General features: G+C 38.8%; 1 protein-coding gene across 1 annotated transcript in view; it reads right to left on the bottom strand.

Annotated features, from left to right (window-relative positions):
- ctnnbl1 (catenin, beta like 1) overlaps positions 1-20,864 on the bottom strand; it is a 49,745-nt gene extending 28,881 nt beyond the window's left edge. Inside the window, exons 1-11 of the mRNA XM_034591750.1 lie at positions 20,715-20,864; positions 19,393-19,623; positions 17,092-17,198; positions 16,678-16,817; positions 16,116-16,213; positions 13,746-13,839; positions 9,229-9,320; positions 8,374-8,446; positions 7,068-7,126; positions 6,348-6,496; positions 1,703-1,884 (exon numbers count right to left, since the gene is read on the bottom strand). Coding sequence (XP_034447641.1) covers positions 1,703-1,884; positions 6,348-6,496; positions 7,068-7,126; positions 8,374-8,446; positions 9,229-9,320; positions 13,746-13,839; positions 16,116-16,213; positions 16,678-16,817; positions 17,092-17,198; positions 19,393-19,623; positions 20,715-20,744 — 1,255 coding nt within the window. The 5' untranslated portion in view covers positions 20,745-20,864. The remainder of the gene's footprint in view (positions 1-1,702; positions 1,885-6,347; positions 6,497-7,067; positions 7,127-8,373; positions 8,447-9,228; positions 9,321-13,745; positions 13,840-16,115; positions 16,214-16,677; positions 16,818-17,091; positions 17,199-19,392; positions 19,624-20,714) is intronic.
- Positions 20,865-21,087: the final 223 nt, after the last annotated feature.

The raw sequence follows: 21,087 nt of genomic DNA, 5'->3' as shown, positions 1-21,087 counted from the left end.
TTATAGTCTTTTTTTTGTCAAATGAAACTTAATTTGCTTTATTACTTTTCACTTGTGTGGTTTATATATAAGTCTGAATGACTTACTGAATAGCTGTTATTTTTTCATACATTGCATGTCAGTTGTTTCAGAGGTCTTTTAAGCAATTGCCAGAATCTTCAGACCCAAGTTCACAACGTTTCAAAATAAAAGCTCTGCAATTCAGCTCGATATAAAGCATTGCAGCAACAACAGGAATGTTGTGCAGTCCAATATAGTGAAATAAGATAAATCAGATTATCAAAATGATCTGGTGGGACAGACATTATTGGCTGCCGGCTGCCGTCCACTGCTGTAGTTTATCAGAGAACGTAGAAGAAGACATGTTCAACTTGGTATTAGCAATTGTCGTAGTTTTATTTATATAAAATACCTAATGTGTCCAAATCGCACAAAATTTGACATAGAGCTTCCTCGGGCAATAAAGAATACACATGCTGAGTGTGAAGATGAACTTTTGCGAGTTGTGCATTCTACATACAGACAGACAGACGTTGGTAGATATAACATGGTTGGTTTTGAAGACAAATAAGTAGCTTACACCTGGGGGTTCACAGCAGGGGGGGGTTAACTGTTATGACAAGCTATTTTCACTACTCCTCCCCCTGCGGCTCCAGGAGGTCGACGGTTAATTCATTCAGTCCCTGGGTGAGACAGGAAGACGCCTTTAATAAACTCTGCAGGGCTGGGAAGCCCCTCCGGATGTATCAAACTTAATTAATACGGACATAAGGAGAGGAGGGGTTTCATTTTCGACACAGGTAATCAAACAGAGCAATGAGATTTGCCTCTTTCTTGTAGTCTACATCAAATCTCTCTCTCTCGCTCTCTCTCTCGTTTCCGCTTCCTATCTCTCACTCAGAGAGAGTGACCAAGAGAGCTTTGAGAGCACAGGAAGTAAAATCAATCAAGATTGGATTGATAGAGTAAACTGACAGGCCGAGGAGGCAGCAGACCGTGATACATGAGCAGATTAGGATTGAGGGTGTCTGCAGGAGACAAGTGTGACAAGACGAAGCATAAAAGTAGAAGCAGAAGAAGTAAAAAGTCTGTCATGATTAGTATAGTATTTAAAAATACTACAATCAGCTATGTATAGTAAACTGACATAAAATGACTATTTTACATGCATGTCTCATTTTCCTGTGACTTCCTTGTGCAATGTGAATCCAGCAACTGAATGGTAAATATATTTTTAAAAAAAGGGGTTTAACTGCATAAAATCTTATAAGGATAGGGATTTAATTAAGAATAGGTGTTTAATTTAATCTGAAGAATAAAGTGTATGAGCAGAATCCTGGCAACTCAGTCATTTAAAAAATTGTGCTCAAGTAGGTAACATAAAATAATAACAATAAAAAAAATGATATTTTGAGTTACTTGCTATAACTACTCCACAATCCAGATTTTCCAGGACAAGAAGGAAATCTGAAAATGATCTCTCTTTTCATTGTACCTGTGAAAACCATATATCTAAAATATGTCATTATCACACAGAAATGCTGGAGACATTTTACCCAAGAGGTTTGGTTTCCATCGGTTTGTTTCCTGTATCTGTTAGTTGTAACATTTCATTCAGCACTAATAGATTCAATCAAAAAACAATGCATGTCACTGCAGCTTTCGCTGTTCGGACTAATGAGCCACAACACTAGTGACTGACCTTCATGCTCCTTCTCTGATGCCCCAGTTTTTTTCAACTTCTTCGGGGTTTTCATGAAGAGTGGAAAGATAGTTCGCAAGCCCAGGATGTCCACAAATTTATGGCAGTTATCTGCTCCCTCTGGTCCAATCATCCCGTGGTCCAGCACCTTCAGACCACTGGTTCGAGACATTTTCTTTTCTCTGCAGCAAAGAAATGAAAGGAAAAGACAATGCTATTTCAATGCACGTATTTTTTACATTTTACAATAACAATAAAAAATGTTTGACACATTTTTCAAAATGCGGTATCAAAGAAAATGTATTAAAATTCAGACCATTTACATACAAAGTAAATAGTTTTCTCATAATTACATTTCCCTCTTAGGTACACACAAAACTAGAATGGCACTCCGAAGAGCGCATAGGCCCAACAGTCCTCTTATATCAAGCTGAACCAAATTGTACATACTCATATATATCCGTCCCCTTAATGTACCTGTTTTTTTATCTCAATTCATGCTTTATTTCCTGGGAAATTGGTGAAGATGTCAAAGAAACAATCTTGCAATGTTTAAGAAAGTGAAAAAAAATCCACCCCCTTAAACAGAATTTAATAAGTTATAAAAACACCATAAAGGGAACATAATATTCTGTTCCCCATATCCTTATCATGGATTTTGCTAATTCACCGAGGTTCAATGTTGTTCTTTTCTCTTCTCTTCTCATGGGCAAATTTTGTCACAAAAACTAATAAGGTTCAGCAGTCATTAGGTAAAATCATCTCACACCAACAGCTGCCTCTGTGTCTTGTACAGGTCTCTGTGAGGAGGAACCAGCTCAGATGATATTCTCCCGTCGAGAAAACAAACCATAATAAATCCTATTCGCATAAGCTCCACAAACACCCTAGTTTAAATGAGATAAAACAAGCAAACAAATTACTCTGATAATCTATCACCATAATGAACCTGAAAATATTTGTTCTGACAAACAAGTAAATTGCAACTTAGATACTCATCTGTTTTTCATCATCACAGCACTGACAAGTGGGACCAACCATTTCCTGCACACACACACACATCACCACTTCACACCTCCTCTGAGGAAATGTAGCCGTCTGTCACAGTGTCACTTCCTCCATTCCCACCAATGACAGATGATAGTGTTTATCGCAGAGGAGGGACACATATTTCAGGCAGTTGAGTCTGGTTCTCCAGACAGACACATTACATATGATGGACGGCAGGAGAAGCCGATGGGGAGCTGTACTCTGTGTACTTTCCAAAGGGAAACTGGGCAGTTCAGTTGATAGGCAGCTGAGTTTACTCCACATCCTGGTGTCGTGAACTGGGCCGTCGTCACTCCAAAATGGAGAGTGGGTCGATTTATTTTAAGTGCTACGTTGCACAAAGACGGCAGCAGGTTTTTGATTAGACTCGCATTCTACATGAGACAGAATCACTCAAACATGGGCCCTGGTTAGAGAGTTTATATACCTGTTTTAACCCTAAACACCGGCCAAAGCAGAAAACAGTAAGGATCCCTTAAAGTTAGAAAGGATGTGCATTCAAAAAAGTTCACGATACTTAAAATAGTATAAGTAAAGTAAAAGAAACTTTTTCCAGAGTTTGGTCTGACAAACATTTAGCTCTGCCAAGAATTAATCAAGGCACCAGATGTGAAATCTGTATGTAGCTCAGAGCTATAAACAAAAGAGGAGGCCTGGTGGGAATTGAAAGAGTTTTTGATGAAAAACCAATATAAGTGTCTCAGTGAGGGAAGATGATTATTTTTTTGTATTCTGTTGCTCACTCTGTTTTTGTTATTTTGCAGCTGCATTGTGTCTTGGTTAGCAAGCAAGAAAAGATCAATCCTCAAAATTCTAATGAAACTGCTTTAAACTTTCAAGTTTGATGTTTTAATATCCCTTTAACGGGTTTGTGACATCAAGCTGCTGCTAGAACACAACTGCAGCCTTTTGGAAAAGTTTTCATTATGAGTTTGATTTCATAATTGACTTACAAAAAATACTTTTATTCAATTTTGGATTCTATTGTGTGTTTTGGATTTTTACAAAAACAAGTTTCCCTCAGGCTTTAAGGAGTTTGAACAGAAAATTGTGGCTAGTCAGTGTTTTGTAAAACTTGCATGATAGCAAACATTTAAAACCAAATTTGATAAGGATTCAATCAAGCCGCCAATTATTTAAACCAATCAGTTCTTTAAAAGTTCACTGAGTGCACATTAAGAATTCACTAATAGAATAGACATATAAATAATGGCCCCTGGTAGTCAAACTTGTATAATGTGCTGTGTATTGCACAATTGGCCAAACAATTGCAGTCACAAACCATATTCATGTTAAATATCACTATATGTACCAGGGCTACAGCAGCTACAAACTTAAATGATGCTGTGTTTGGTCAGTGTGTACTGTTGTTTTTGATACCGGTGGAGAAGTGCTGATGTTAACGACAACATGACTTGTGTTGAATAAAGGCTCAAGAATCTTTTCACTGACACTAAACACAATAAACGATCATCGCTCTCGATCGTAAAGTAAATGAAATTTGTTTTCAAATGATTACTTGATTAAAGATTGAACATTCATTTTCACTAACTGTTGGAAAAGGCAAAGAGTAATGAAAGAAGGACTGTTAACATTACAGCAGCTTAGAGGTGGATGACTAATGTATGGTAATGGCCTGATAATGTAGGAGACATCCATCAAGTGTTGTAGAGGCAGTATCAACAAGTGAAATCCAACACTGAGGATGAGGGGTGTATAAATCAACCAGTGTCTTATTCCATGTACTATACTCTGTGTATTCTGTAAGTATGAAAATAATTCATGCATGAAATTAATCAAGGAAAAACATTTAGCTTTGCTGTGAATCAAAACAAACACACAATTCGAGTCTCTATTAAGACAACTTTCCCAAAGTCATATCTTTTCTCCTTTCTCCTCCTTTTTCTGTATTTTTCTTACTCTGTTTCCCTGGTTGACGATTTAACACAGAAGCGTTTTTGCATTCCAATAATGAGCTATTGATCCACACCCTAAATCTAGGTGTCCAGTGATGTGATTATCAGTGCGGAGGTGCAGAAGCTGAGAGTAGGTTTCATAAAGGCGTGTAAAGTGTCTTCATGAGTCTTTAAGGTTAGGTCTCGGCCTTGCTGCGTTCCAATGACTGCTGATTGATTGGATTAGCAGACTCGACAGGCAATACAGCAGACAGAAGTGCTGGTGTGTGCAGTGCTACTACACCCTGTTATGTTATCAATGGTTACGTTTTCACAACATAGAAAGTTCTGCACTGAGCTGTGAGGGCAGAGATGTTCTGTTTAGTCGTCAATACAATATATTTTCCTTTAAGTGGATATTTTTACAGCACTCTAGTACTTATTGCCCAGTTCCTATAAATCATTCCCTTACTGTAGCTTTCCAGTACATTTTTAGAGGTGACCATTGATGGGAACATACAGTATTTCATACATAATGCATTTGTGTTTCTGCAAATTGTGACAGATTTCTCCTATAGGACATTGCCAGTAGTATCACTAAATTCAGTTTATCCTTCATGTTTGATCAATGATTCAGTAGCAAACACACCATGTGCATTTAAGCGACACAGCAGTTACAACAGTCTAACCTAGAATTAACTGCCCTGTTCCAACTGAGTTTAACTGATGTAACTCCACTTACATAATCTACTATGCACATACAGTTTGGTCCAAATTAAAAAGCATCTTAAAACACAAATGTTGCTTTTTACATCTGACCTCAAAATGTATGAAGTCACACCTTTACTTATTGTTAATGTTTTTTTATTAGTGTGTACCCAGTCAGTGAGCAGTGATATATTAACTTTAAAAAATACGATTTATCCATCAAGAGATCCATCTAGAGACCGAAATAAAAAGTATATGTAGAGATCATGTGTGATCAAATCCACTGTTGAATTATGCTAAGAAATATATGTATCTTAATGTGGAGAGGTGCTGTCGGATGCTTCTGTGACTCAGAGATATTCCCCCAGAGAAGGTCAAAGTCTCACCGCTGTCAATCAATATGTAAACACGTTCCTGGTGAACTACCCCCCCTCACACTGACGCGTCAAGCTAGTTTTAGCTGCTGGAAGACGTCACGTTGCCATGGCTAACTCACAGACTCAAAAGGTCCCGATTCCCGCGTTAGCTGAGATAAAGTACAAAACGAGGATGTAGGTAAATCATAATCGAGCAGGGAGGGGGAGTGAAGTGTTAGTGCTAGCTTCTTGTAGCTTTAACAATTGATCTGTATCTGGATATCTGAAGAAGGAAAAAAGCAAGTTAAGTGTAAATGCAAACAGTGTGTCACAAAAGTTAGTAGGTGTCATCCACTGGGCATCGTGAATAATATCATTTCATGCCAATTCACATTGACTTACAGACGGACAGAAAAACCAACACTATCATCCCAAGTTTATACTGCAAAAATTTCCATTTATACAATAGACCATATTAGCACGACAGTCATGTTTTTGTTCTGTTCATAGCAGCATTTGAGCTTCCCACACGGACTGTGGTGTAAAGTAGGAAAACGGCTGCAGTGTGAGTATGGTCTATTGAGTAGACTAGGAGTGAGTCCTAGTTATTACTTGTCTTACAGTGCTCAGGCTCACCTAAGCATGAGGTTCATTAGCTGAAGCCCTTCCCCTTTGAGGAAGCGGTCCCGATTGGAGGAAAGCATGAGGCAGGAACACAGAGCGTCGAAGAGGTTCTCCATCATCTCCTGCTCCTCCGCAGTGGACGGGTTGTGACGTTTAAACACCTGAAAGGGGAGACAGGAGGATAGAGCACTGAAATAATGAGCATTTTGAAAAGAAACCCAGACAGGCATGCTACTTTTACACGAAAGAGTAATTGTTTAACACACCAACAGTTTCTGAAATGTTTTTTTAGAATGATTTGGCAAAATGAGCCTTTTAAGTGCTCAGCAGTAACAAGCTGAGTGTGACACAGTGATTTGACAGATTAGTACAATAATTAAGAGAACAGAGAGAGAGGCATAGTGCGAAAACATCAGCAGTCTACATCTAAGCTGGGTTATAAATTGTTTTGTACTGTTTTGAACAGCCAAGTCCTTTAAAATGTCACAGGATGCTCAGAACCCCATGAAAATTAATCTATGGATGGAGGCCGGGGTAAATGTTTTAGTGTTAGACTGGGTTTAATGTGGAGCCACCACAAAGCACAGTGTTTATGTTAAAACCTGATTTTAAAGACGCCCCTGTTTGAGAAATTACTAAGATTTACGAGCCCCCTGCATGTGAGGCTGAAATGGATGATGGGTTATTAAAAAGAGTAGTGATGGAGCCAACTAAAAATAGAAAAAATCTTACAGATAGTTGCTGCAGCAGCACATCAATGCCATCCATCTCACCCAGTAGTTCTCTGGTATCTGTGTTAGAGAGAAACAAAGTGGGAGAAAGGCTTTGAGATAAAAATAGAGGAAGAGGACAACGAGGGAGAATAAATTGAGATGGTTTGAAGAAAACATACCTTTAAGGAGTGATAGGAAGGACAGAAAAAAGGTTTAAGTGGATGGTTGAGGGAAAGTAAAAGAGAAATTCAGGGACGAAAACAGGAGGCATAGGACGGATGCTGACAAACACAAGGGACTTCCAGAGAGAAAATTAGGAAGAATGAGGGCACTGAAAAATATATAGTTATTCCATCTAGACCTGTGCATGAAAATGTGTTTAAGCTTCCACACTAAAATTCTGCTTCTTGGTGGTCAAAAGTGAGGGTGAACCGTCTTCATCTCAGCATACTGAAATCCTGAACATTTTAAATCACACACAACACACTCAGGTTTGTTGCACTGTTTCATACTTTCTTTCCCTAAACAGTGAAATATCCATAACTAAGAGCAGAATTATATTCGAACAATACGGTGAATCTTCAGGGTCTTAATTAGTCGGGATTAGAAGCGGCTCTCGTTCGCAGCAGCGAGTATTTTACATATAAACCCTTCAGCGGGGTGATTCAAGTCAGATTTGACAGCAGGACGCGATAATTACATTTAAATTAGCACATCAAAAATTCCCCAAATTGTCATTTTCCTAATAGAATTCTTGTGACTCGCCACATTCCTGCTTCAAGACACTGACAGCGCTGTGATACGGAACATTATTAATGGCAGCACGTTTTCTTTGTTTTGTGAATAATATTTTTTTATTAGACTGTATTTTGCATTTGAAGGGCAGGAAGAAGATAATGCATGGAGGCAGCACCACGAATGAGTGTGAAATGAAGACAGGGCTCCCGCTGAATATCAATATGGCAGGTATCATTAATGAGAACCTGTCGAAGGACCTGATAGACCTGCAGCCATCTGAGGCTTTACAGGGTTCTAGTGAGGGAGGGAAAGAGTGGAGGCAAAGAGACAAGGAGGGAGGAATAAAAGAAGTTAGATGGACAGACTGAAAGAGGAGAGGGAGAAAGAATGGAAAGAACATGACAGGTGACATTAAATCAAATAGTAACGGAAGAGAAAAAGGAGGAAAGAAAGCGAAAGACAAGAAACAACAAGAAAAGACAGTGCCAGAGAAGGTCACTGACAAAGAAAGCTGATGAGACGCAAAAATTGGGGATGAAGGACAGAAATGATGGTGTGTTCTAGGAACCCACCAACAATTTACTTACTGTCGTTGTTTTGCAGCAGGATGGCCAGGATTTCACTGCAGTACAGCTTGTTAGCATCAAACGGTATCTTTGCCTGAAAGAGACAAAATTCCAATTGTAAAAAATGACCATTTACAACTAAATCTGAATTTTTCTAACCATAAACAGAGATTATACTTATATATATTGTATATCATGGTGATATAAAACAGTGATTTCTGATCTTTCATTTTCTGGATCAACTGGGCTACATACAGATGTTTTTGTTAAAGCTAAAACTTAACTGACTTAATATGAAATAAATGTGGTCATTGGTCATTTCCATACGTAACCTTTTTAATTATTAAAAACAAGCCAACAGAGTGATCATATGGTTGAGACAGAAATCTGTATCTAAACTATATTTCGATAATGTCCACCATAAAAACTCCTCATAGCATGAAAATCTGTTTGAAAAAAAAAAAGATACTACTTCAAGAGATCCATGTAAGATAAAATAAAACTCAACATGTCTAACTGGGCATTTGTTAAATCATAATTCTAAGATAGTTGCCATTAGTGGTTACGTTTTGGTCTATATGAAATCATAAAACTATTAAAAAAGTTCATCACAATTTCCTACAATGCAATGTATTGTCATGAAATGTTTTGTTCAACCAAAAGTCCAAACCTTAAAATTAGTTAATTCAGTTCAATGAAACATCTCCACATTTGAGAAGTTTAAACGAATCAATATTAGAAATACTTACTTCTATAATACCTGAAACAATTCATCAAAATAGTTGCTAATTAATTCTGTCAATCGGCTAATCGATTAAGTGACTGATCGTTGATGCTCTAAAATGACCTAAGCCAATACTCTTGCCACATTCTTACCTTGATTCTCTTGAGCAGCCACTGCATGAGTCCCTGCTGCGCGGCCTCTGCACACAGGCCTGGTCTGAACTCCGCCATATTTTCTACGATCGCTGAAGAAGATATCAAAAATCTGAATTTACTCATCGAGCTGAATCATTAAAAAATACCAGCTCCAATTTCTGATAGAGATTAAATATGTATGGATGCACCAATCTGAACTACTGGATCGATACGATAAGGATCTTATTAGGAGGATCAGGTATTAGTTGGTCAATAAACTATTTTTCTCTGTCACCATCATTATAGAATTCAGTGTTTCCACTCACTACCGCTTTAATATGGTCGAAGGCCCATATCAAAGCCTCCTGTCAGTCTCAAGTGAACATATACTGCGCAGACACTGAACAAACACACTTTGAAGGAAGAGAACTGTGAAATGTAGAGGGTTCGTCTGGGTTCAGTCCCAGCTTATTCTAATATTGTCATTAGAACGCCGTTTCTGCCACATGATATCTCTATCAGAGCAGACTGCAGCAGAAGGTGACCGACAGAGAGAGAGACTGTGGTGGTGGTGGTGATGATGAAAAGAGAGAGGAATGAGGAAGTAAGAGGGATGGAGGGGAGAGAGGAAAAGCAGAAGGGACGAAAAGAGGGTGAGACGAGGCAACGGTGAGGGATGCAAGGTAGATGGAAGTGAGGGAATGAGGAAACAGCAAGAGCATAAAAAGGGGAGATGTGCAGCATACCGAAACAGATGTTTGAGAAATGGTGGTACGCATATTGATGATGACACCCTCGTATTCAGGTCATACCCTGAATTAATAATATTTTGGGAAGAGCTGTCAAAGGCTCTCAAATTGAATTTCAGTAAAATGTGGATCTAAAGGTGGCACTACTCTGCTGCATTGAGCAAAATCTTTTCTTCTACAAATACTGTTAAGAGCAGCGATCAAATGCATCTTCATTAAATGGATTTAACCTGACACACTAACATAAAATACAAAGACTGAGAAGGTAAAAATAAAGTACAACAAATAAAGTGCTGAGACTCCAGAAAGATTTTATCTAAAGGTAGAGTCCTGCCATGACTAAAGCCTTTTTCAGATATGAACTCTGGAGAATGTCCGCACAACTATGTCCGGATTTTCTCCAGAGCTTGCCTTTCATATGAATAACACAGCAGGAGATTCTCCGCTCAGACCCATTCACAACAGCAGGAACTTCTCCAGAGAATTCAGACAGGAGGTGGCACCTGGGTATAGCATGTGGGGGGCAGGACATGGCGTACAAATTCTGCTGAGGAAACCACAGTGTTTTTGTTTACTGGACGTCGAAGATGATGAGGGAAGAAGTTACTGACTCAGTTGTAATGTTAATTTTATCGTTGACAACAATACAACAAGCATTTAGACTAACACAGAGAGATTCCAATGCAGAAAGAAAGCTGCAGCATTTTGGATCCATGTCCAACAGCAGAGTGACAAGGCCATATGGAAGCATGAGAGACCGATCAGGGAAATGTTCTGGTTAAATGTTTTACAGAACTTTTACAATGAACAGTGTCCTGGTGTATGTTCAAATATGAATATAAGTAATATTTATGATACTAATATCTGAATCCATCAACACATTCTGAATCATTCAAGTATCTGTTCAATTTCATCTTTTGTCGCATGTCTCTCTCTCTCTCATCATGAGGTTTATTCTTAGCATTACAAATGATACTTTAAGCAAAAGTAGAGTTTTTGGTTAAATTATTTATGAACAATGAAGATAGAGCTGAAAGCGAAGAAACAGCAGAAAAAATTGTGATTATGATAACATCGCTCCTGAAACTAAAATATAACAAAGTTAAAATAAGGGGGTGGATGAAGTTGAAGACCAAGAGAATTAAAAAGAAATACAAAAAAATACAATAACGCAACAACTGGAGAGAGGGGCTGCAGATGATAAAGAAACATTGAGGAAAAGCAAGAGAAGAAAAGTTGGAGAGGAAGGGTGCTGAGGGAGAGAGTGGGAGCGCCTTTATCAGTGATTCAAACAGAGCAGACAGACAGCATCCTGGAGGACAGCAGGCTCAGAGCAGAGAGCAGCCAAGGCAGACAAAAGGCTTATTCAAGCTTGGAAAGCTCCCTTGATGATACAAACACACACAAACGCGCAAGTGCGCACACACACAGGAGCTTGAATAAAGGATGCACAAGCTCTCCTCCCTCGATATAACCCACACTCGAACAGAGCTGAACAGAGCCAAACAGACACACACCCACACACACCCACACACACCCACACACACCCACACCTTAACAACCCTCCTGACACGCGGCCTCAATCTGGCAACAAAGGAAAAAAAATCATCAGTAGACTCACTGCACACAAAAAGAGCTGAGAGGCAGAAAAGTCGGATTCATGTGAGGCTAAACACAGAGACCATGACTTCTCAAACTATCTGCTGGCCCATGCCCCCTCTTAGACCTTGAGTCTTCATTTAACGCTGTCAAATCCACGCTCCAATGGTTGTGACTCTGTAACCTGTATGCTCCACTTTGAGGTCTTAAACCTCTCGGATAAAAAATACAAAACCACCCACTTGTGTTCCAAAAGTGCTTCCTCTTTTCTAAAACATTTAAATGACAATCTTCTGTTCTCTGAAAAAGTTTAGGGCACTTGACAGCAGAGGGACACACTGACACGGCTTAAAGAATACAAATTAACTTTGTCTACGCCCAAGCCCAGGTCCACGAGGACCCCCTGTCACTGTAGCGCCCAGAGCCTCAACCCAGCCTCATACACACCTTGCAGGCATACCTCCCTCTGGAGGAGGTTGTCATGTTTCAAAACTAAATAAGACGAGCTTGATCAGTCAGTCCTGCTCCAAATATGCAAATGTTATTGAGTTTTATATCCAAACCTGTTTTTTAAACCATCCTTGGAAAAGGGCCACAGAGATGTCTCTGCGGTGGAATTTGTCTGAGATTTCTCCCAGATATTTGTCCCACGTTTTGAATATGAATGAATGTGCAAAGCTGTGCTGCCACTGAAAGTCCCAGTCTAGGTCTTGTTTTGCTGCTGAGACAAATCTAAGTGTTTATGTGTCCGTCCCACTGTGTTTTGTCTTTTAATTTCCCTTCTACGCCAGTGTTGCCTTGTGTAGATTGACATCTACTTGTTAGTAACTTGTGTTATCATGTTAGTACATTTCTGTTCAGTTTTCTAATATAATAAATAGCATTAAGGAGGATGAGAAGAGAGACCACTTGTCCGACACAGCGCCGCATCAGCGTATTATGTTACTGTTATAATAGTCGTGGTGATCGTCAGATTTACTTGCGTTTTTCTAATATGTGATTGCGCAAAACATAGATTATATATAAAGATGGACGACATGACTGCTTCTACAATGTGAAGCCAAAATGTCTCCATCACCCCCTGGGGGAAGTCTAGCCTCCTCCATATTAATGGATGGGACATGGACCACCCTAAAAAGGACAAGTCAAATAATATTTTCTCAAAGATGATTCTGGTAAAGGTAGTTCTTATCACACAGCTGTTAAGTGCAAATCTTTCTTCTACGTTTGGTTTTAATAAGGTATTTAGTGCTCCAAGTATGGAGTAAAAGGTCATGATTGACAGCTGAGATTGACTGATTGATCGAGTGCATATATCGACGGAACCTTGCTTCCACAGCCCATCAACCGATCTTTACTGTGGACACTCAGGCCCCAAATGTTAAAGATGGCAGCGTTAGTATCCAAGATATTTTAGCTTTATTGCTGGATAGTGGGAAGAAGTGAAGATGTGTTCATCTTTATATACAGTCTATGGTGCATTCCAATACAATATCAGTGTTACCATTTAACATTTGTGCTTTATAAGTCATCTTATAATTCTACGCTGGCAAAGCAAAATCAGGTCATGTAATGACTGTAAAGAATATAAATTACATTTCCATACTGATTAGAAACAATAAGCAAAGCTGTAAAACACAAAAAGCAAGTTAAGCTATTGGCTAGCTGGTTAAAATTATAGATGTTTTTTGATCTGATATTCATGGAGGATGGTGTGCAGTGAGGCCACATCACACTTGACATTAAAGGTCTGAGACTTTTGACTTGTATTTACAGCAGCAGGAACTTAATACATAATACACAACACTAGAAATGAAATTAACCCAAAAAAGGGGCTGGACGGCATACAGTCTACCAGTGTGTGGATACCAAACTATGATGCTATTCTTTATATTAACTCTTGCTCTTATTGTAACCCTAACATATCTAATGTAAAACTAACTTCATGTACTTCACTTTCAAATTCAGTCCACAATCAATGAGAAATATAAGACGGATATATAGAATTATAAAAAATGTATCATAGCTTTACTGCATTTCTGTCCAGGGATTATGTGGAGGTACACATAGAGGGTATGGCAATGAGGTTAATGAATGAATACAACTTTATTCATGTTAATGTAAGTTTTCTAAGCATAAACACCAACATGACATTATTGGTTTAAGGCTCGGTGTGCATCTCCTTACCGAGTGTGTTGTAGATGCCGTCAGCCTCCTCTTTCACCTGCTCATCCAGTCGCTCCATATTCTGCACCAGCAAGGCCACCACCTGACCCTCCAGCTACAGACAGAAAGAGACGTCAGGGCTGCGTTAACCAATGTTAAAACATGACTGAAGCAGAGCCACCAGGGATTAATCCCGCTACACATGTATGATAAAACCCTGTAAAGTAACATTTTTAGAAAAACAAAAGTCTTGCATTAAAATTTGATTCACATGGCATCACACAAGCCAAATCATCAGGCAGTTACGAGGAAGCGAATGAAACATTTGCGAGGCAAATCATAGTGTGGGTTCACTTTGGGGGAAATTCTGGATGAAACTGTTACAGGTTGCACAGTAAACCGTGTTTAAATTTCATCTCAGTTAGTTAACAGCATGAGTCGACTGCTAGCTTCCACTGTAGCCAAATAGTGAGTGTTTGACAAACGTGTAGGTTTTGCCCGACTCTCAAGACGTGCGGTCGGCTCTTTGAACCTAACATAACAAGTTTAATCATCTATTCTCCGCTCCAGCTCTGCTTTGGATTGTTATAAGTTATTATATTTATCATCAAAACCAACATTGGATACCTTTACATAGGATTGTATTGCACATACTTCATGTTCATATTGTTTGTGTTGCTTATATATGCAAATTGTATTCAAATCAGTATAAAAACAAAAAGCTTTATTAGCCAGCAAAAGCCTTCATTATTTAATGTTAATGTTGCACATTTGCTATGGTCTCAGGGCAATATTGTTATTTGTAATGATAATGAACATATTATTTAAATATAAAACTTTTAATATCACTTCAGTTTGTGTATCAGTACCTTGTGCACATTTTAAGCACATCTTAACAATACAGCAATAATACTTATAACCGCAATTTTGGTCACTATAATTGTGAAACATTTTCACACCTATTCATCCTAGTAGTAGGACTGTTCAAAAACCCCTGAGACTTGTGACATTACAGGTGACAAACAATCCAAATGATTGTCACTGGGATGATGCCCGGCACAGAACTTGGCACATTTAACACAGCCAACTGAATCTCTGAAGAGGTGTCACAGCGACAGCCGTGAAGGAGGAGGGGCACACGTTTCTTTCCTCCTCTAACAGTATATCAGCACATTATTGTAGTTTGACCTTTGTGTGTGCCGCAAAATGTCAGCAAACATAATGGGCCATCAAAATTTGTCCCTGGCTCATACACAGCATGACAGGCTTAGTGATGGAAAGAGAGAGAAAGAGAGAAAGAGATAAAGAGAGCTTAATATACAGGGTCAGAGAAAGAGGGTGGATCTGAAACTTAAAACTGATGCCAACACACACAGCTGGAGGGGGACAGAGAAAGGTAGAGTCTGCAAGGAGGTGCTGTAATTGTGCAGATGACATTAAATGTTAAGAGGTTGTATTTTTCCCCTTGACTAAGTTCTTGACACTTAATAAAACTGATCTCAAATTAATTTAATTGCAAGAACATCCGACAGTGGCAAAAAGAATGTTAACAGGATGAATTAATAATCAATAAACTGAGACAGAGTTCAATAGTGTGCATCTGTGTGCCCCATTTGAACCACAATATGTTTTAGAAGTTAATAGACTATTTGTTTCAATAACATCCGTAAAATGTATTGTATCATGTTACATTCAAAATTGTATTTTAACATATTCTACATTTACTTAGAATGCCGCCGAATAAAGGGTTTCGAACACCAAGGCCCTACATTTAATTCACTGGATCTGAATTTCTATTTAGATCTGCACCAAATAGCACATATATCAGTTCCCTAAACATGCTTATTTTTTCATTAAGATCCATGAATTATTTTCTGAGAAATCAACAAAAGTTTAGAAAAACACCCTATTACACAATGTTAAAGAAAGAAAAAATAAGGAACTGCCCCCTGATCCAGATCCTAACAAAAATGTAATGTTTTTTTTCCTGACGGATACTACATCCTTCTGCCAGGTTTGGTGGTAATCCAGTAGTTTTTGTGTAATCATGCTTACTAACAAACAAATAAAAGGACGGGTGAAAACATCCCCATTGACAGAGATGATAATCTGCTTCTTCTGGCAAAAAATGGTATATTGCATCAGTTAATATACAGTATATACAGACACTGGACTGAAGCAGCATCGTTACATCAGCTTGTAGTCCGAAAACATAATAACTCAAAATGGCTGCGTGTTTTTCAGTCAACGAGGGCAGACAGGGCCTCGCTTTTGATTCATTAAGAAAGACAAGGTAATCAATCATCTCGGCCTGGTTTAGATGTCAGAGCCCAGAAACTTAAGTATTGACTCCACAAAGTGCTGCTTCATCAACATCACCAAAGAACTCACCAGAGCATCTATGAGCACCTCAGCCCCCTCCTCGCTCTCTTGGAGCGTGTCGATGTCTGTCAGCTCCTGCAGCAGGTCCACCACAGCTATGGCAACATGTGGTTCAGGCTAAGGACAATAAGCTGGTGCTGCTCAGTTGCTGGGAATTGGATATCAAGTTAGTGTTGCCCAGCCTGTGCCCGGGATGACCACAGAAAATCGTCACTGCTTTTTGTGTAGTGACTGTTGATGCTTATAGTTTTAGCTACCATACACTACGTAACTACTGCAAAAATAAAGTACGTTGTTCAAATTGAGGTATGTTAATAAAGGAACATGGAAAGTTGGAAATTCAAATTTTGGGTCTAACTGATGTGTTTTGAACAATGGTGACAAATAAGAGGCTGAAGACATAGTAATTGCTACTAGGATCAATTCATTGTCAGATTAGGTAATTTCACAACATTTGCTGACCAAAGAAAAAATATATAGGATATAATATCAGCAGAATTATTCTCTATAGACAGGACAAATGGATCAAAATTGACAGACAGCCTGGATCTGTCCATTACTGAAAGGATATCAGTGTTTTCGTGACTGAGGAGGCCCAGCAGCGAGTGGACGGAATTAAGCTCCACCAGCAGGTGGTAGAGATCTGGCATCGTGGCGATCACGTGCATTTCCTGTATAATGTCGTTTAGATCCAGCTCAGATTCCATGAACCTGGTTTAGAAAAAAAAGACATTTTGGTTTGCATGTTAGCCATTATTATGTTGCCATTAATTAAGTGCAGCACAGGACTGGTTATGACTTTTACAGGTAAATAACAGAAAGAGACATTTTATGTTTGGGAACAGTATGGCACAGACTGAAATTATGTTTAATCATTTGGGGAAAAAAAACTATAATATATAATATATAACCACATAAAATTTGCTTTATCTTATGTAGTATGTCATTTAACTTGTGATTGGATGTGCTCATTTAATGGACTTACTTCTCTGGATTGTCTGGAAACTTGATCCTCAGTTCCTGATTTTTGTATGATCTTTTCTCAAAGGTCAGGATCATTTTCTTCACCGAACTCTCATCCACCAGCTCTGCCTGTTTGATAAGCACATAATGGGAAAGAGATAAGGGAAAGAAAAAGGAGGACAGTCAGAAAGAAAGAAAACGGCTTTTATTGGTCATGGTGATAGACTTAAATTTGAGCCCATACAGAATCACAGTAATTATGTGAGTGGAGCAGAGTACCCACACGTTTTCTACAATCAAGGGAACCTGAGTGCATTTCACTGGAAAGGGAATGTTCTGGACCTCATGATGGCTTAAAAGCCTGTAAAGTGTCCGACAGTTAATGATAGGTTGGGAAATTACAACTGTCAGACATTATGGAACAGAGCAGCACTTTTCTCTGAGTAGCTCTTGACACAGTGAATATTTTAAAAGGCCACAGTGAGGGATAATAAGAACAGGATAATAGATGTGAACTTTACTAATGCACTACATAGCATGGATACAAAGGTATTGACCAAGAATAATCGCAAAGAAACTTTCCTGCTCCAGATGTTTCTTCATTTCATTTTCTTTTCCTGAATCCACTGCCTTTGCAAAGGTCAGGTGTGAACGTTGTTTTTAATGTCTGGACTCAAAAGCCACTCGGGTCGAGTGAACACAGAAGACAAACTTAAGACTCTGACCTAAACAATCTATCCACAATTTGAACTTAGGGCGTGTTCACAAATCACAAAAATGTCTGCACACAATTTGTGTAGCTCATATCTATTAAATGGCCACTTTATTTTTACAGTTCTCCTACACCTAGTTTACAAAGTATCTGTAATAGTCCAACAGGTTAGTTGAGATTTATTAAGTCAACTGTTTTGCTAACCGTAATTGTCACCCCTTAACCCTAACCATTAAATGGCTTACCAATTGTTGGTTGGATTTTTGTATTTACATTGTTGATCATAAGAAGTATTAGAGCATTAGAAAGTTCAAAATATTAATTAAATATTACAAATACTGTCTAAACTCGGTTTTGTCCTGCATTTGCTGTGTTGGGGTGAAATGCACACACCAAACACCCCCCCCCCCCCCCCCCCCCCCTTATCATATTCACCTCAGCTGCTTTCAGACATACACTGAAGTCCATATAATCTCCTGACATCATCTGGAGGGGCTGTATGTAACTGAAGCTTATGATTTCAACCACCCGGGTAGAGGCTTAAACTGGACTTCTGCTTAGGGTTAAGTATTTATAGGAGCCCCTGGTCCTGAGTTATAGTTCTGCATAACATTTCTTCAGTTGATATCACCACCACAAAACTAGATGCCTGCATCATACATAATAGAATCATTCAGTGGATTTATTATATCCCCCACAGAATCAGTGTTACACTTTCAGTCACTAACTGAGAAGAGCCTTGGCAGGAATGTTGTTCTTGTTTCATAACGGAATATGAAAGCATTCTGTCACTGTGTTTACGTTGTTTAAATGACTGTGATGGAGAGCGGGGATAGTAGGCAGATGGGTTCAAGTAAAGATGGCTTTGTTAGATGAGTGGCAGAAAAGGAGAGCTCAGTCTTTTTTTCATATTTATGTTGTCTTCACGCTAAACAATCTCCAACAGCATGAGAATCAATCACAGTTATTTTGTCTCCAAATGGTATCTCCACCCAAATGTGTCGCCCCACTCTTCTGCTTCAAGGGCCTGATATACATAAGATTTAACTAAGGATAAATATTGCTTTGTGTGTAGAGAAGAGTATAATGAGACAAAACAATGAAGATAAACAAAAGTGATTGACTACAATGTACAATTTTCCCCCCACTAATCTCTGGTCACTGACTGACTATTGATAAACCTCAACCTATTTTGGTAAACAATAGATAATCTTATCACCTCTACCGTGCAAATAAAATGGATCAGTTGTGACTTTCGTAACTTTAAACAATATATGGATGAGACTAGGTTGGTTTAGATGACGGGGGATTAATCTCTGCTTGGAAAATCAACTTGAAATCTATCCAGCAGATTCAAAGTTAAGACATAGTGATATTTTCTTTGTTCCATCTTGGGTGAACCACTTACTTACAATAGTATAACTGTGAGTGACAGCTATATCTGAGGCATAATATGTGAAAACAAATACTTGTTAACTTTTTGAGTTGACAGTGACAAAGACACATTTTACAAAAAAGGGTAGTAGATTATTTGAGAAGAAACATACTTTGCAGAAAAAAGTGACAATTCTATAATAACGCTATAATAATAATAATAATAATCTTGCCCACCTCAGGTTCATCTTCATCCTGGTCCATCAGTTTCTCCAGGATCTTCTTCTTGTCCCCAGTCAGCTCCTCACTATCCATCCCTGCTTCAATCCCACCTCCTGTTGCGACATCTCTGTATCTGGCCAACTCCCTGACACTCTGTCCTTTCTGCTGTTTCCCTCCTCTGGAGTCCTCCACTCCTCCTGCTGCTCCTGCATCTTCCTGCCTGAGTCGCTTTGCTCCTCTATCAGGCTGTAGGATAAAAGGGGATGGTGAAATTAAATTGTGTGAGCAGGAATTTGGTCTATTTGGAGAAGTACATATCTATAGGGATGCGTTGAGGTCTTGAAATGAAGTGTGGTTTGTGTAAAATGGCGTGAAACCAGAAAGTAGAATCATACTCTTCCTAAAGCTTGACACATACAAATTGATCGAATGAGAGATAACTATTAAATGATTATGAAATCACAAACATAAGCAACTGTATGTGATAAGATAAGATAAACATAATTGATCCCACGCTTGGTAAATGCACATGTTACAGCAGCAGATAGTCAAAATGAGGTAGACAAGAGAACACATGAAAGTGTCAAATCGAAAAAGATGTGCCCAACTACACAAAAAATGGCAGAAACTACTAGAGAAACAAAAATCGGATAAACACTGCACATTTTACGTTTAGTTTCGATCTGCTTCCTTCTTTAAAACATAGTTTCAAATTGCACCAATATCAGCAGCTACTCTCAGAAAACGTTTACAAAACATGTAAAGTGGCGATTATGAGGATCAGTCATGTGCCGGTTCAACAAATAAACACGTTTCCTCTTATGATACGAAGTGTGTATATCTACTACTTTTTTGAAATGTATCAATTACAACAATATTGAATGGAATTTGGCACACAACACAATAGACGTAACTGACTTCGACAAAGCACTGCCCCGCGAAGATGCATTAGTAGTTATCTCAATCCTTTAGTGTGTAAAACTAGTTGAGGCAATACAACTTAGTTCCAGTCCAAGTATCGCTGGCTCTCTCTACAGTCTCTGCAGCCACAGAGCTACCTGTGTAGCTAGCCCGCTAACTGCGTACGTTGTTTAATGTGAATAACAACTGGAGTTAAGTTGTTCACCTCTCGGCTGCTACACAAGGAAAACTCCGTGTTATTCTTTGGCGGTCAACTAACAAACGCAAACTGACACAACAAAGCACAGCGGGACAATGCTAACGCTTTGCTAACGTCCAGAAGGAACTGCTAGCAGAGCTGCAGCACGCCATCAAATGAATGAGATGAGCTAATGGCAGCTGAGTTCTGACACTGACACGCAGAATGAGAGGTCTACCTGATAGTTGAGGAGCTCTCCGACATCCATTTGTCCCGGTTACAAAACTCAACCGGGTCACCGTTTAGTCCGGGTGTTAGGAAATAGAACAAGAGCTAGCAGGCAGCAGTGCGGCTAATAACAAGCTTCCTTGGCACACATGTCTGCCGGAAACTGGGGTTGTTTGTTATCGTCGCGACATGCTGTCGTAAACAAGAATTCACTGGTGATACAAAACCCTCAAGGTTTAAAAATGTGATAAGTCTACAATTAAATTAACCATATCTATGTGTATAAAGCTCACATGTACTGAATGTGGTCTGATTGATTTAACCGGAAATATTAGTTATATGTGCTCAGTTCACTGTTTTCCATTTTTTCTTTTTCTCTTTTT

The sequence above is a fragment of the Hippoglossus hippoglossus genome, chromosome 7 (assembly GCF_009819705.1).
Source record: "Hippoglossus hippoglossus isolate fHipHip1 chromosome 7, fHipHip1.pri, whole genome shotgun sequence".
Taxonomy (NCBI): domain Eukaryota; kingdom Metazoa; phylum Chordata; class Actinopteri; order Pleuronectiformes; family Pleuronectidae; genus Hippoglossus; species Hippoglossus hippoglossus.
The sequence above is the reverse complement of the archived record's forward strand: the minus strand, read 5'-3'. Positions and strand labels throughout refer to the sequence as shown.